This window comes from Mya arenaria, chromosome 15 (genome assembly GCF_026914265.1).
Source record: "Mya arenaria isolate MELC-2E11 chromosome 15, ASM2691426v1".
In the NCBI taxonomy this organism is placed as follows: domain Eukaryota; kingdom Metazoa; phylum Mollusca; class Bivalvia; order Myida; family Myidae; genus Mya; species Mya arenaria.
Window position 1 is genome coordinate 53378176 of NC_069136.1, and position 15155 is coordinate 53393330.

A 15155-nucleotide genomic window follows, 5' to 3' on the forward strand; every position below is an offset into this window, starting at 1 on the left:
AATTATTTGAAAGTATATCTGGTGTATTTACCTCAGTGTTTGCCTACCTCATTTGTCTTGCAAAAACGAGAAATTGTTGAAAATTAATGTACATGTAACACCAATTCATTTCGGAGAGCTTGTCATCGGATCGTAATATATAGATCTATGAAACTTTTATTTCTCGCTCGCTTGTTAAAAATAAAAATTAATATGTATTTATAATGCCAATTCTAATAATAATGCAATTTGTGGTGGTATAACATGGCCAAACTGTAGTGAAGGACGAAAAAGAGAAGTCATAGAAAGTAATATTTCAAAGAGCATGCCCGGACCCCCTAGACTGCTCGGTCAAAATATGTCTCTGGCTACGGCACTGTTTTGAACTAGTTTTCCTCTGTTTCACGAAGCTTTAATGGTAAATTAAGAGTGCGACAATACAAAAAGTAACCAACATTATTTATTCAATCTGACTGATTGACGGTACTAACTCATATTCTCTCCTTTTTAACTAGTTTTCGTCTGTTTCAGGGCCATATTCTCTCGGTTTAAACCAGTTTTCGTCTGTTTCATGGCCATATTCTCTCGGTTTAAACTATGTTTCGTCTGTTTTATGGCCGTATTCTCTCCGTTTAAACCAGTTTTCGTCTGTTTCATATCCATATTCTTGTTTTAAACTATGTTTCGTCTGTTTTATGGCCGTATTCGCTTTTAAAAAAAAACTAATTATCGTCTATTTATACCCACATTCTCCCTTTTTAAACATGACAATTGAAGGCTTGAAAATAGGACTGGCCCAAATAACACAGAAATGCTTATGTCAAATCTCTATCTCATTCTCAACTTATTTTACCACATGCCAGCATAAGTTATTCAAAATCAACTATGTTTTGTTCAATTTTTAAAAGTTTAAATATGTTCATTTGGTCAAGATTACAAAGACAAAATATTCTTTGAGTGCAGCTTAATGTTTTTTTATAAAATATTCATGCACATGTTTTGCTACTAGACTAACTTTCTTCCAGACACTGACAAATGTTTTTACTAACGCATTCTATGAGAAAATACGTTTTTTAGAGGAGTAAAAATATTAAAGATTTTGAATCGTTCTATGGTTTTATGTGGTAACAAAAGTTGATATTGAGATTGAGATTTGACTTTAATATTATTGTGATATTGTGGTCTGATCCTGTTACTTTAAGAAAATAAATAAACTCGTACCTATTGAAATAGCATAATATGAATTCTACAAATGTATGTGATGATTGTGATTAAGACTTCATCCGATTCTTAACGAATACAGCTGGTTCCGATTTTGAATATGCATTTAATTATGAGTACTATAAACTTTGTTTTGTGTTTTAAGGAAATATTCAAACACAAAATACGCTATTTTCCTATTTATTTCATTTCACATAATGAATATTATGAAGTGCGTAAACATATAACAGTACAGCAAGGCAAAGTCCAAATTAGCGTAAACAGAATATAAAAAACACAACCCTTTAAAAAAAAGAACCATAATAGCACACTTTTTACCGACACAACACTCAAATTTAACAATGATTGTTCTTTGTATAAAAAAGGCATTTGAACCTAACTATCAGACTGAGCTAGCTTGTTCGGCGAGATATGCGTCGGACAATATGATTACAAATGCGATACTGTTATTGTGTCTTTAACCAGTACACACATATAAGAACATCTCATATATTTTCACCATAAATATAAAAGGCAATATATACACAAATATAACGTGATTGCGGTATCCATTACGTACATGTTGTAATAACAGCGTTAACGTTCACCTGTCTGATACGGTCGCAACCCTGGCATAGTCATGCCCTAGACCTTGTTGTACGTGATTTTAAGGTGTTCACACATGGGCGTGTTTTCAGTTTCCATTTCTAGTATCTGTTGTAGGGTATCCCCGTCCCTTCGAAATGTTCGCTTCACCTGAAACGCGGAAATATGACATTACAGTTGTCAATGAAGCAAGCAGTTAAACGACAGGCATTCATTTTCGAAACACATAAAAACACATGGTTTTCTTATACTATGCACCTTTTGGTGAATTCTTTGTCTAGTGGTAAGACCTTCATCGCCGCGCCACTCAACAATCCTAATCGTCTTCCGGGAGGGACGTTAAATGGGGGTCCCTTGTGAGAGTGCTATATACATTGCACCAGGGTAGCTCTAATATACATAAGATCTATAGGAACGCAGCTATCATTTCTACTTAGAGGCTTCAAAATTTGGAACAATAACTGATATGACTATGCAATAAAAATAGGAGTGTAAAATTGGCTTTAATTGCAACAGCTGTAATGTTACTGATACCATTGGAACATCAACCCTTCGAACTTTATCAATACCTTTTTTCATTATGATAACACATTCAGGAATTCGCTTGAAATAATGAAAATTAAATAACCCATTAGACTTGTTTTTCTCATAATCATTCTTTGTTGAAAAATAAATGACAAAAATACCTTCTTCACAGCTGGTGGCTTCCCAAACGTAAGTCTTCCAACAGTATGTGTTTCCACCTGGATCTCTTGACCTTTAACGGTGCCTTCCTGTACCTCGCAAACGCCTGGAATAAACGTCAGAACATATAAGTAAAACTGTGCAAAATTAAACATGTGAAATCCTACTGTTCGGATTTGTTTTAATGTCCACATTCTTGTGGTATAAAGATTTTGTCGAGATGAATTCCGATTTGGGAAACAAAACAAAGGAGGCATCGAAAACAGTGATTTAGTGTTCCCGATTCTCCACTGTAGTAAAATAAAAACAAGAGCTGTCACAGAGACAGCGCGCTCGACTATTCCGCCGCTTTTCAGTGTAAGGATTAAAAAGTTTTGGCGAGACATGCATGGATCACTGTTACATTAGATTTCAATGCAATACATGATGTGCTGAGATATTAACATAAATGTGCTTACATGGAAAATTTTAACGAGAATTTTTAAGTCTTCTAATAAAGGGCCATTTTTTGTGCAAAATACAATTATCTAACTGGGTTATTCAATTACGCTGGGTGGTTGAATACCATTGTATAAAGTCTCAATGCGATACATCAAGTAGTTGCTGAGATATTATCCTATGTGTGCTAACATGCAAGACCTTAACCAGAATTTATAAGTCTCATAATGAAGAGGGGAAAAATTATATAATTTGAATGATAGAGTTATCTTACTTGATTAAAGAAGAAACTTAAATGATTGGGAGCCTGTGTGTAAAGTCTCAATGCAATACCTGAAGTAGTTGCTGAGATATTAACCTATGTGTGCTTGCACGCAAAACCTTAACTAGAATTTCTAAGTCGAATAATAAAGGCCTATTTTTGCATTAAATGCAACTAAGAGTTATCTAACTTGGTAAATTAAGTAGGTTGGCTGGTTAAGTACCATTGTATAAAGTCTCAATGCAATACCTCAAGTAGTTGCTGAGATATTAACTTTTGTGTGCTTGCATGCAAAACCTTAACCAGAATGTCTAAGTCGAATAATAAAGGGCAATTATTTGCATTAAATGCAAACAAGAGTTCTAACTTGGTTAATTAAATAGGTTGGATGGTTGAGTACCATTGTATCAAGTCTCAGTGCAATATCTCAAGTAGTTGCTGAGATATCAACCTATGTGTGCTTGCACGCAAAACCTTAACCAGAATTTCTAAGTCGAATAATAAAGGCCTATTTTTTTAATTAAATGCACCTAAGAGTTATCTTACTTGGTTAATTGAGTAGGTTGGATGGTCAAGTATCATTGTATAAAGTCTCAATGCAATACATCAAGTAGTTGCTGAGATATTAACCTATGTGTGCTTGCATGCAAAACCTTAACCAAGGTGTGACGCCAACGCCGAGCCGATGCCGACGCCGACGCTTGGGTAAGTAGGTCTTCGAATAGTCGAGCTAAAAATCAATAAGCAATAAGTAATGTAACTTTGCTCATTAAGTAAATGTCAGACAAAGACAGTAGAATATAATATATTAACATGTTAATTCAACGTTTGCAACACATTTCTGGTATTGACGTCACTAAGAACAGAGCTTACACTCACCTAACTGAAATAAACATATGCCAACTTTTATGTATTAATAAAGATATACTTCATTTGTGAAAAATGTACATACAGGCACTGGTCAATAATACAATTGTTTTATTAAGATTGGTGTGGTTTTTACTGACCGTTCGAAAATAGTAACAGCAGCATTTATTGCTTATGAAATAAAATGACTATTTAATCGTTGTGTGTCTCTCAGTGCACTTTTAGGCATTGATTTTTGTGCATTATTCACACATTGGCTGCTGGTGCCTGCAGTTTCCATTGCATTATAAACAAGATATGTTTGTCAAACATTATGCCCACCTTGAACACCATGTTGTCAGGATTATATGGACAATTGAATAAAATATGCAGGGACCGAAATGATAGCTGATTTGTCACTGATATTTGGTGCTGCTGAGGCAGTTTTAAGATAATGACCATTCAAAGTGTAAGGATAGAGTGTGTTATGACCATGACCTTTAACTGTATGACCTCAAAATCCATAAGAGTCATCAGCTGGTCACCAAAAACCTAAATGACAAGGGCCATGGGTGCAGGCATTGTCAAGTTATCACACAGACAAGCTTTTTTCGTTCAAGGTCACTGTGACCTTGACCTTTGACCCGATGATCCCTAATACCATAAGGGGTCATCTACAGGTAAGACGCAACCTCAAGTCAAGTTTGAAGGCCATGGGTGCAGGCATTGTCAAGTTATCACTCAAACAACATTTTCGCATTCAAGGTCACTGTGACCTAGACCTTTGACCCGATGACTCCTAAAATCAATAAGGGTCATCTTCTGGTCAGGCCCAACTTCCATGTCAAGTTTGATGATCATAGGTTCAGGCATTGTTGAGATATCACTGGAAGAAGATTTGTTAACGTTTTAGTGTTAAAGGTTACTGTGACCTTTACCTTTGGCCCGATGACCCCCAAAGTCAATAGGGGTCTTCTACTGGTCAGGCCCAACCGTCATGTCAAGTTTGATGACCATAGGTCCAGGAAGGGTTGAGTTTGCTTTCAAGGTAACTGTGACCTTGACCTTTGACCCCTAAAAACAACAGGGGTAATCAACTGGTCAGGTCCAACCGTCATGTCAAGTATGATGACCATAGGTCCAGGAAGTGCTGAATTTGCTTTCACTGTGACCTTGCCCTTTGACCCATAAAATCAATAGGGGTCATCTACTGCTCAGGTCCAACCTCCAAGTCAAGTTTGAGGGCCATGAGTGCAGGCATTGTTGAGTTATTACTCTGACAACCTTTTATCATTCAAGGTCACTGTGACCTTGACCTTTGGCCCAATGACCCTTAACATCAATAGGGGTCATCTATTGGTCAGGCCCAACCTCTAAGTCAAGTTTGAGGGCCATGGGTGCAGGCATTGTCGAGTTATCACTCGGACAATTCTTTTACCATTCAAGGTCACTGTGACCTTGACCTTTGGCCCGAAGACCCCCAAAAATAATAGGGGTCATGTACTGGTCAGGCCCAACTTCCATATCAAGTTTGATGACCAAAGGTCTAGGCATTGTTGAGTTATCACTCGGACAAGCTTTAAAATTATTTTACCATTAAAGGTCACTGTGACATTGACTTTTGACCCGATAAGCGCTAAAATCGATAGGGGTCATCTACTGGTCAGGCCTAACCTTCATGTCAAGTTTGATGACCATACGTCCAGGAATTGTTGAGTTATCACTCGGACAAGCTTTTGTCTACCGACGGACCGACCGACATGTGCGAATGGGGGCATAATAACATACTTAATGTATAACTCGACAATTATTTATGTAAGAGATACGGCTCTCACTACAAATGTGTGTATATAGGTACCCTTCCTGGGATCATGTGTACTATGATATATGTGAATTATTACACTTTTAGAGCTTGAGCAATGATAATAGTGCACAAAACATCGATGATGAGGCAATCAATGTAATGGCAATAGTAAATGATACTTATGCATACTGTGAACGAATTTGGAATGTACCTGTGTTCTCGGCGATGACTAGGGCAACTTGATCGCTATTTGGTTTGACCCTCAAAAAGCCCAGTTCTCTATGCAGAGGCTTTTGTTCAGGTACTTTCCAAGAATAACAGCTGTAAGTGGAGAAAATAATGTGGCTGATTTTTATAGCACAAGGCATTCGAATATCATACTAATAATGAACATTAATACACATAAAACAAACATACATTTTGAGTAGTACACCGTCAAATACTTACTAAATAATGCATTTATGGAAACTATTAATTAATGTTAACAATATATTAACCTTGTATTTAATAGCTAAAACGCAAACATATTAAATGTTTGTGAATGCTAAAAGATTAACTGCGATCTACTACGGTCTCATAAGGTAGCAATACCGTGATTTCTACACATTTCTCACAATCTAAACTCGGTATCCTCCATAAGATCTATTGTTTTCAACATATGTTCATCCTTTTTTGTAAATTAAAGCAATTGTATTAAATGTGTTAAATCTTATTAAGCTCTCAATTTGAAATATTTGTATGTTTAGGGTTACACATAGTATGTGTTGTTACATGTTACATGTAATGCTTAAACAGAGGACTATAAAAGATTGTATATGCATCGGTGGAAAATCATGGGGTAACCGTCTTTACACGGTCAGTGAAAACTCAGTGATAACTCAGTGATAACTCAGTGATAACTCAGTGATAACTCAGTGATAACTCGTTGGGGTTATGAGCGCTATAGCCGGTTTAACAGAGCTCAACCTGAAACTCACCAAAGTGTACACAATTATATGAATAAGCATTATTGGAGCCAGACTCAACTAAAAGCATCAGAAAGTTTTAAAAAATAAATGAGTTAAACCAGACACCACCTCCCAATGAATGATTATACAGTCCAAGCTACATTGAGTTGAAAGTTGAAAGTTGAAACTTCTTGAGCCTTCAAAAATGTTACCTTATGTGTCCCCGGCTCTTACTGAAAGCTGTGTAATTGCGATCGATGTTAATACAGCTCGCACCACTGACTTGAAACGGGCATACTGATATCCAATAGAAATCTTGATACGGACAACAACATATATGAAATGGTATCAGGTCATAGAATAAAGCTCGGATCGCATTTATGATGTGTAACCGGTCAGAAGCTTGTCAATGTCCATATACGAATTCGGAATATTTGCAAAAAAACAAGGGTCACCAAATTCACTGAATATTTAAGAGTTGAAACTCCACGAGTAACTTGTCAGAATTAGTAATACATTTTGCATGATTTCTACATGATTGAAACATTTACTTTTTAGGAGTGTTTCAGAATATCTGATTCTTGAATAAAAACAAGCTCAGGCTGTGTATCCTGTCTCTAATAATTTGATTTGATTACTTAATAAAGTCTTGGTACCAATAACAAATCTGATAAATGGGATGATATAGTCAATTCTAAACTCCCTTGACCATTGCAGGTTCTGGAACATTTAAGTTTTAATCTTGGAACATAATCCACTGACATTCCTTATCGAATATGATTAAAAACCACTATGCATTTCCTTTATTGGGGTTTAAATAGAATTAAATAAACTTGATTAGTAATACCTGAATTGCAAATTAGGTTGACCAACGTGTGAAAACTCAACTTCTTCTCCATACGTGAAGTCTTTGATCGTTGGGTAATAGCCTACGCCGGATTCTGAAATACATTCTTTTATAGTTTAGAACGAGACGTACTCGATTACCTATTTTTAAAAGGGGCATCCAAAGGTAAATGTGTTTCTCATACCCAGAATAGCATTTGTTTTAATATGCATAAGTTTTGACAAGTTGACAACCACTCTACGTATTGATGTAACTTTCAGTAAATCCTTACAACCCGCATACTCGGAAGTGCCAGATGAATTATCATAACTAACTGTTTGCTATAGGCATAATTGCCTGAATGCATTAAAAGTTGATGCTGTTGTTGTTGTTATGTTGTTGTTGTTGTTTTTAACATAAATATCCTACGCGTATGTAGTGTATTAACATGGTAAGGGGGACTACTTATGTTATCCTATATTTAGTTAGACAAGCAATATGAGTTACGTCCCTTGCATGGGATGAGGAATTCTGGGAATTAAAATGGTAACCTTGAATGGTGCATGTTTTGGTTTACTCCTGCAAGTTATCCATTAACATCTGCCTAGAGCCGGACGAACATTACAGCGTACATGATTGAAACATTTACTTTTTAGGTGTGTATCCTGTCTTTAATAATCTGATTTGATTAATACAACCTTACAACCCACATCTCCCGAAGTGCCAGATGAATTATCATATCTAATTGTTTGCTCTAGGCATAATTGCCTTAATGCATTAAAAGTTGATTCTGTTGTTGTTGTTCTGTTGTTGTTGTTGTTATATATCCTACACGTTAGATGACTGTATTGAGGATTATAAAAAAACAATTAACTGAACAGAAGGAAATCAAAATATAATACCGGATCGCCATTTTCCCACTAGCCAAGAAACCCCATTGAGCATTTCGTGAAGCTTCGGACCTGTAGAAAAAAGAAAAGATATGAGTAAAAACGGATATTGATACGGCGAGAAGCATAGTGAAGAGAGTCTCGAGTTATAAACCTCCAAGCAAATACCATTGTTACAGACAACACCTTGAACCGGATATCAATCTTGACAGAATAATGTCCGTAAACATATATTTACCTAGCTAAAGAACTTCAGCGAACACGTTATATATTTTAACTTTCGGGACATGTTTAATGTGTAGTAAACATCAACAAAATAAATATTTACATTAAAGTTATGCACCAGTCAGTTGTAGCAACGCCCCCTCGGACCTGGAGAGGCCGTGGTTACAACTGATTGGTGCATTATGGAAGCCAGAACTAATATTCACCATCCCGTATTGAACGTCTTCAGTATTATTTAATTCTCTAATAAAGAAACAAGCGACAAAAACGTCGGCAACAGGAAAGAAAGTATTGAGGTAATATACTTTAGGGAAAACAACCCTCGAACAATTGTATTAAGCAGTGTATAAATATGTATTTACCTGTTGACATGTTTCCGTTTTACCTGGATATTTGTTTATTTATATTTCGGTCATGGCCAAATTTGATATAAGGGAAGTAACCGTCAAAAACTATTTCGAAACTGGAGGTGGTGGTGTTAGTAGTTTAAACTCCGGGTCCCGGCGTGAGCACATTGAAGGGTCCCAGAGTGACAGTTCAGCCACCGCACACCTATCCTGGGCAGAACCAGTACTAGGTGCCTTCACCTCTGCAAGGAACTGACAACTTCTGTACATGCCAGGGGCAGTGGTACAGTGCGAATGGTCGTAGAAACTGGAAAGTTATACGCAGCGTTATATACTCAGTGTGTGTATACCACGTGATAAGTTGCGTCATAAATGCTAAGTCGGAAGGCAATATTTTGATTCAAATAAAGACTTTAAACAAAGATAACTTTACTATTTCTTTACCATTTTAGGTGAAACATAGCGCAATCTACGCCTCTAACGGAGCCCCGAATTCGGTATTTTACCAGAGTTTGATTGGGAGTTTTGTATCTTCAAACACTTCGACAAACCTTTTCCAAATACGGCCGTCTGACGGAGCACTGTCAAAACATTATTATGGAAACAGGTTTGTTGAAGTGTTTGTGGAAACAATTGGCCAAATCAAACTTCGGTAATGAAACAAAGACGGGGCTCTTTAAGCGACAGAGACTGCCCTTTGTTTTATTTAAAATGGTGTAGTAATAGAAAAGTTATCTTTGATTTAAGTCTTCATTTTATGCAAATTGTTGCCTTCCGACGTAGCATGTATGACGTAATTTATCACGTGGTATACACACACTGATACTGTAATTTCAGAAAGATATTTTGAAATTTTCATATTGATATCACTTAAATTGCGTAAGTTACGTGTTTACAAGCGAGATCATGTATTGCGCATTTTGAATACTAAATCTGACGTCATTCAAATGACGTCGTAATGAAAGTGCATTATTCAAATGACGTGCAAAATTATTGTATCAATATTACAACTAGCTTATAATTTAAATTATTTTCTTATCACAGAATCTTTAAAGAACATAATTAAGATAAAAAATAATGAATCATTTTTGTATTTTTAATACATTTGGCCGTTTTAAACACAAACTATCAATCCAGTCAAAATATGTCGGGACGAAATCCATGGTTGCTATGGAAACATGAGTAAACCAATGATCATAAATTATCGGGAAAATGATGCACCAATGACAAACCTTAAAAAGAAAGAAGTCAGGAAGAAATTGATTTACATAGAAAAAATCATTATTTTTGGCATTTTTATTAATGATTATTTCATTTGTAATAATTATGTCCGAAGGCCCAAAATCGCGCGATGCGGCTCAATATTATGTCTTCTATTGAAAATAATCTCTATCAAAATTGGCTTCTCTGGTAAGTTTCTACAATTGCTGGTACTCTTTATAAAACACGCATAACGACGAACACATATATGTGTAGATAACATTTATATTTTAGGATTCTCGCAGTCATTAATATATAATTAAACAATAAAACAATGCAAACTAATGTTGGTCTTAAAGCTGCAGTCTCACAGATTGAACGTTTTGAAAACTTTTTTATGTTTTTGTCTCGAAATGAGGCAATTTATGGAAACCAGTGATATAAGACTGCTAACAAAAAAATCAGATCGCAGATTTTCATATTTTAGTTCCAAAAATGATGTTTTATGTGTTTTTTTAAACCGTTAGGAACGCTTTTAGCCATAAAACATTAATTTTCGAACGGATATATAGTAATCTGCGATCTGATCTGTTTTCAGCAGTCTTTCATCACTGGTTTGTAGAGACTTAGGCAAAAAATTAGCTCATTCCAAGACGAAATATCAAAAAGTGTCAAAACGGTAATAAAATCTGTAAGAGTGCAGCTTTAAATGAATCCAAAAACGATACAGATACTATGATTGCGACATATGAATAATAACGACCCAATCAGTAATTAAATTCTCACAGGGTTCCAACTCTGTAACACGTTCAAGGTTGAGTGACGAGTTTTTGTCACGTTTACAAGACTGTAGATAGTGCGTTAGATTACTGTGGGGCATTGTTTATAAACAGACCAAATTAGTAATGTTTTGATGGAGGACTTCACGGGGTTCCAACTCTGTAACACGAGAAAAGGTTTAATGCTTTTGTGTCACGTTTACAAGACTGTAGATAGAGTGTTAGATCATTGCGGGGCATTGTTTATAAATAACCCAAAATAATAAGGTTTTGATAGAGGTCTCCACGGGGTTCCAACTCTGTAACACGAGAAAAGGTTTAATGACGATTTCGTGTCACGGAAACCTGTAGATGGTGTCTCAGATTGAACCAAGTCCACAATTATCAAGAATTATGGACTCCATCATGATCAAGAAGATCGTACTTTTGACACGAACATTTAATAATTAACATATGTTTCATGTCATGAATACATTTGCTTCATATTAAAATGGTGTCTTAAATTTTGGCAAAAATCAATCATGAGAATACCCTCAACCCATTACTTTTCTTAACATAATATGCATGAATCGTGATTTGTATGGGGAAAAAACGTTGAACTGTAGATGTTTGTTAGTGTTTGTAAATTTAAGCAAGCGTCATTTCGTGGTGTTTTTTTTTCTCTGATGTCACGATTTAATTGAATGTCACATATGATATGTATATGTAATACTTTCAGACAAGGGAAGAGAAAGTGCAAATTTTGTCACATTTTCTTTTAATCAACCATAGAAACTGTTCACAATGAAGCTGTTACCCGCCCGAAATAAATTTATTAAATATTAAGAGTTTTAATCGTCGATATACGATTTTAAATTGTAAGATCCAGAATAAAATCATTTAAGTCCGATGGGATTTACCATTATAACCAATAAGTGAAAAATAGTCTTACCTTTTGGTAGTTCACAAATACATTTATGTGTGTTAGTGTTAAACTTTATTTATTTTACAACGATTGTCAAGGAAGTTACTTTGTACCAAGTCACTAGCGTTTGCACGATGAGTATGGTTTTGTGAAAGGGGGGAAACCGGAGTTCCCGGAGAAAACCCACTTGTCTGGCTTTGTGGCCATCAAACAAAAACACATGCGCACAGGTCGGGAATCGATCCGGGTCGCCTTGGTGAGAGCGAGTGCGCTTACCGGTGCGCGAACCGGACAACCTTGTGTTCTAAATTATTTCAGGGATCAAAAGCCACGCGCGTAGAACCCAAGACAGTGGAACTGGATTTATCAGTGTCACTCAAATACTTATGTTCTACATAAATGAAATAGAACCATAAAGGCACAACAAAATTAAATTTAAGATAGACACGATTTAATTCGAATTCTTTTTGTTTTAAGGCATACACTTTATTTAGACAATGTATTCAGTTGAGTTGGTACTTGGCATTGGTGGATAAAACGTTGACCAGGTCTGAATATCACAAGAAAGTAAATTATTATTCCAAAGCTTATTTTTTCACCATGACAACATATTTTAATTCAAAACCACTGATGTTTAACTCTTTTTAAAAAGCGTATTATTGTGTAAAGAGTTATACATGGAACTCATTCCTTTGGAAATTTTTGAAAGGCATCCATGGAAAATCCCAGTGAAGAATAATCTAAATTGATTTCCGTTTGAAGAAATGGTTGACGGACGGACGACCAGCCAGCGGACTCTGGACGGTGGGCGATTCGAAAAGCTCACCTTGAGCACAACATAATAGCTGATAAAGCGGTGTGGATAATCGGCCAATTCAAAGATTGTGAGCTAGATAGAAAGTACATTGTATTTTGGAATTAATCCGGACTAGATCAAGTTATGAAATTTGTCGTTCGAATTTCGTTCATACATACACCGCTTATCTGGTTTCATTATGAAAAAAATCGTTTGAGGTTGACATTGGTATGTAACGCATTAGCAAGTGGGGTACTTTTCATAACAATGAACTACTGAAAATAACAACGTCAGATACTATTGAAAGCTTGTCATGCAAGGGCCACACAAGGACGTAATATGTTTACTATGAATACTGAATTGTTGGTCACGAGAGTGTATCGTGTCAAATGTATCGGCGCGTCGCTTTCTGTATAATGATACATATGAAACACGCGTCCATACTTTAAAACTAAGTTGATTGGAAGAACAAAGATGTCTTGATATATTGAATATCTCTGAATCGTTGAATAAAGTAACTGTTTTTACCACTGAGGTCCTCTTGTGGTGTGGATCCTACATATTGAATATGTCACAAAGAAGTAGCTTCATACGATTTCAAATGTCCTAAGACAATACAGGGTCTGGACATTTGAACACCGTTTATATCAAACAAGGATGATTTCAGAAGTCTGCATTTACAGCAGTCTCTTTCTTTAATACACTTGTTCATCTTCGTATTAAATGCCGAATCATATTTTAGTATATCCTTTTATATAACTTTTCTGCTCGCTCTGATTGTACTCAAGTATGAGGACGAACATTTAATTAATCAACATGGCCTGTACATCAGCCGTCAGAGATCGGGACTGCAGATCTTAGTATCAGTTTTGCGAAGATGAGATACAACTATAAATGTTGACGAAATTTGCTCACTGCAGTTGCTCAATACTTTTATGCATTCTATTTTGAAGAATAATTTAAATAACACAAACATAAATGAATTGTCCAAAAGTGTTTGTTTTGTCGGAATTTGATCCCCAAAAGACCTTCAACAAATCATTCCCACATCATAAAATGAGACAAAATTTCTGTGTACCTACATTCCAATTTTCGCACATGGTAAGATCAACTTTCCGAAGATAAAGTTTCTGTTTCAATTCTTGACAAAGAACTAAATAGCAAAACGTTTCTTTTAGGGAATATACGGTAAACGTAATTATTTATGTAATAATGGCATATACCTTCGCAAGATTTGATAACAGTCTTGCTACAGTTCTTCGTCATTCATTTCGCAATAGTTCGTTTGATTGGTTCATCTGACTGACGGGTATTTTGACCATTTTACCGCTTTACATTGCATTACAATTAATAAGGCTTTGGAATTTCCAATAGCTAAACAAAAGCGCCTGATCGCGCTATTCAATTATCTTTTTGTTATTTTATCAATCAGGTATGCTGTTAACAATCTTCAATTTATGTAAGGAAATGATATTGTTAATTGCGAATGAGGAAGTATTGAAATATTAAAAATATATACCAATATATTGACAGAAATGTGTTTACACTTAAGGGTATATGAATTCCTTGATCATCCTTTGCAAGTAGGTGGGCAAATATGACCTTCTGCAAACAACTTGTAAAAAGTTGCAAACACCTCGAGGGTTTAAAGCGAAAAGGTTTTATCTTCTTCATTATTTAATGCCACTTAGAACCGTTTCGCATTCACCCATCGATCTGTTCCGCCCATAAGATAACTAATAACAACCTAACAATTCAGGCGAACTGCAGTATCAATAAACATGCTAAGATCTGGTAGAACAACTGTACAACAATTAAACGTCGACAAAGACGAGCGGAACAAGTCAGCGTGCGCATTTAAACGTCGAAAACTGACAAAGACGAGTGGAACAAGTCAGTGTACGCATTTAAACGTTGATAGACTGACAAAGACGAGCGGAACAAGTCAGCGTGCGCATTTAAACGTCGAAAACTGACAAAGACGAGTGGAACAAGTCATCGTTCGCATTTAAACGTCGATAGACTGACAAAGACGTGTCGAACAAGTCAGCGTACGCATTTAAACGTCGATAGACTGACAAATACAAGTCGAACAAGTCAGCGTACGCATTTAAACGTCGATAGACTGACAAAGACGAGTCGAACAAGTCAGCGTACGCATTTAAACGTCGATAGACTGACAAATACGAGTCGAACAAGTCAGCGTACGCATTTAAACGTCGATAGACTGACAAATACGAGTCGAACAAGTCAGCGTACGCATTATAATCAATAGGACACAAGATCAGTAGTAAGTATATACTAATTTATTTAAGCTTGATTGTGGCGAAAGCGTATAACTTATAGAATCACTCTAGAGTCCGTTTCCTGTGCAAAATCCAGTACCGTTTCCCTTTAGATAGGCCATGAGAAAGTACCCCTA

The 15155-nt window shown here is 35.9% G+C and overlaps 1 protein-coding gene across 1 annotated transcript; it reads right to left on the minus strand.

Moving 5' to 3' along the window:
* Positions 1–1364: 1364 nt before the first annotated feature.
* LOC128220402 (peroxynitrite isomerase THAP4-like) lies at positions 1365–9155 on the minus strand. The gene is made up of 6 exons (XM_052928778.1): positions 9070–9155; positions 8495–8554; positions 7614–7707; positions 6031–6140; positions 2472–2575; positions 1365–1935 (listed from the first exon to the last, which is right to left on the minus strand). Exons 1-6 carry the CDS (start codon positions 9077–9079, stop codon positions 1825–1827), a joined length of 489 nt encoding a protein of 162 aa, XP_052784738.1. The 5' UTR covers positions 9080–9155; the 3' UTR covers positions 1365–1824.
* Positions 9156–15155: the final 6000 nt, after the last annotated feature.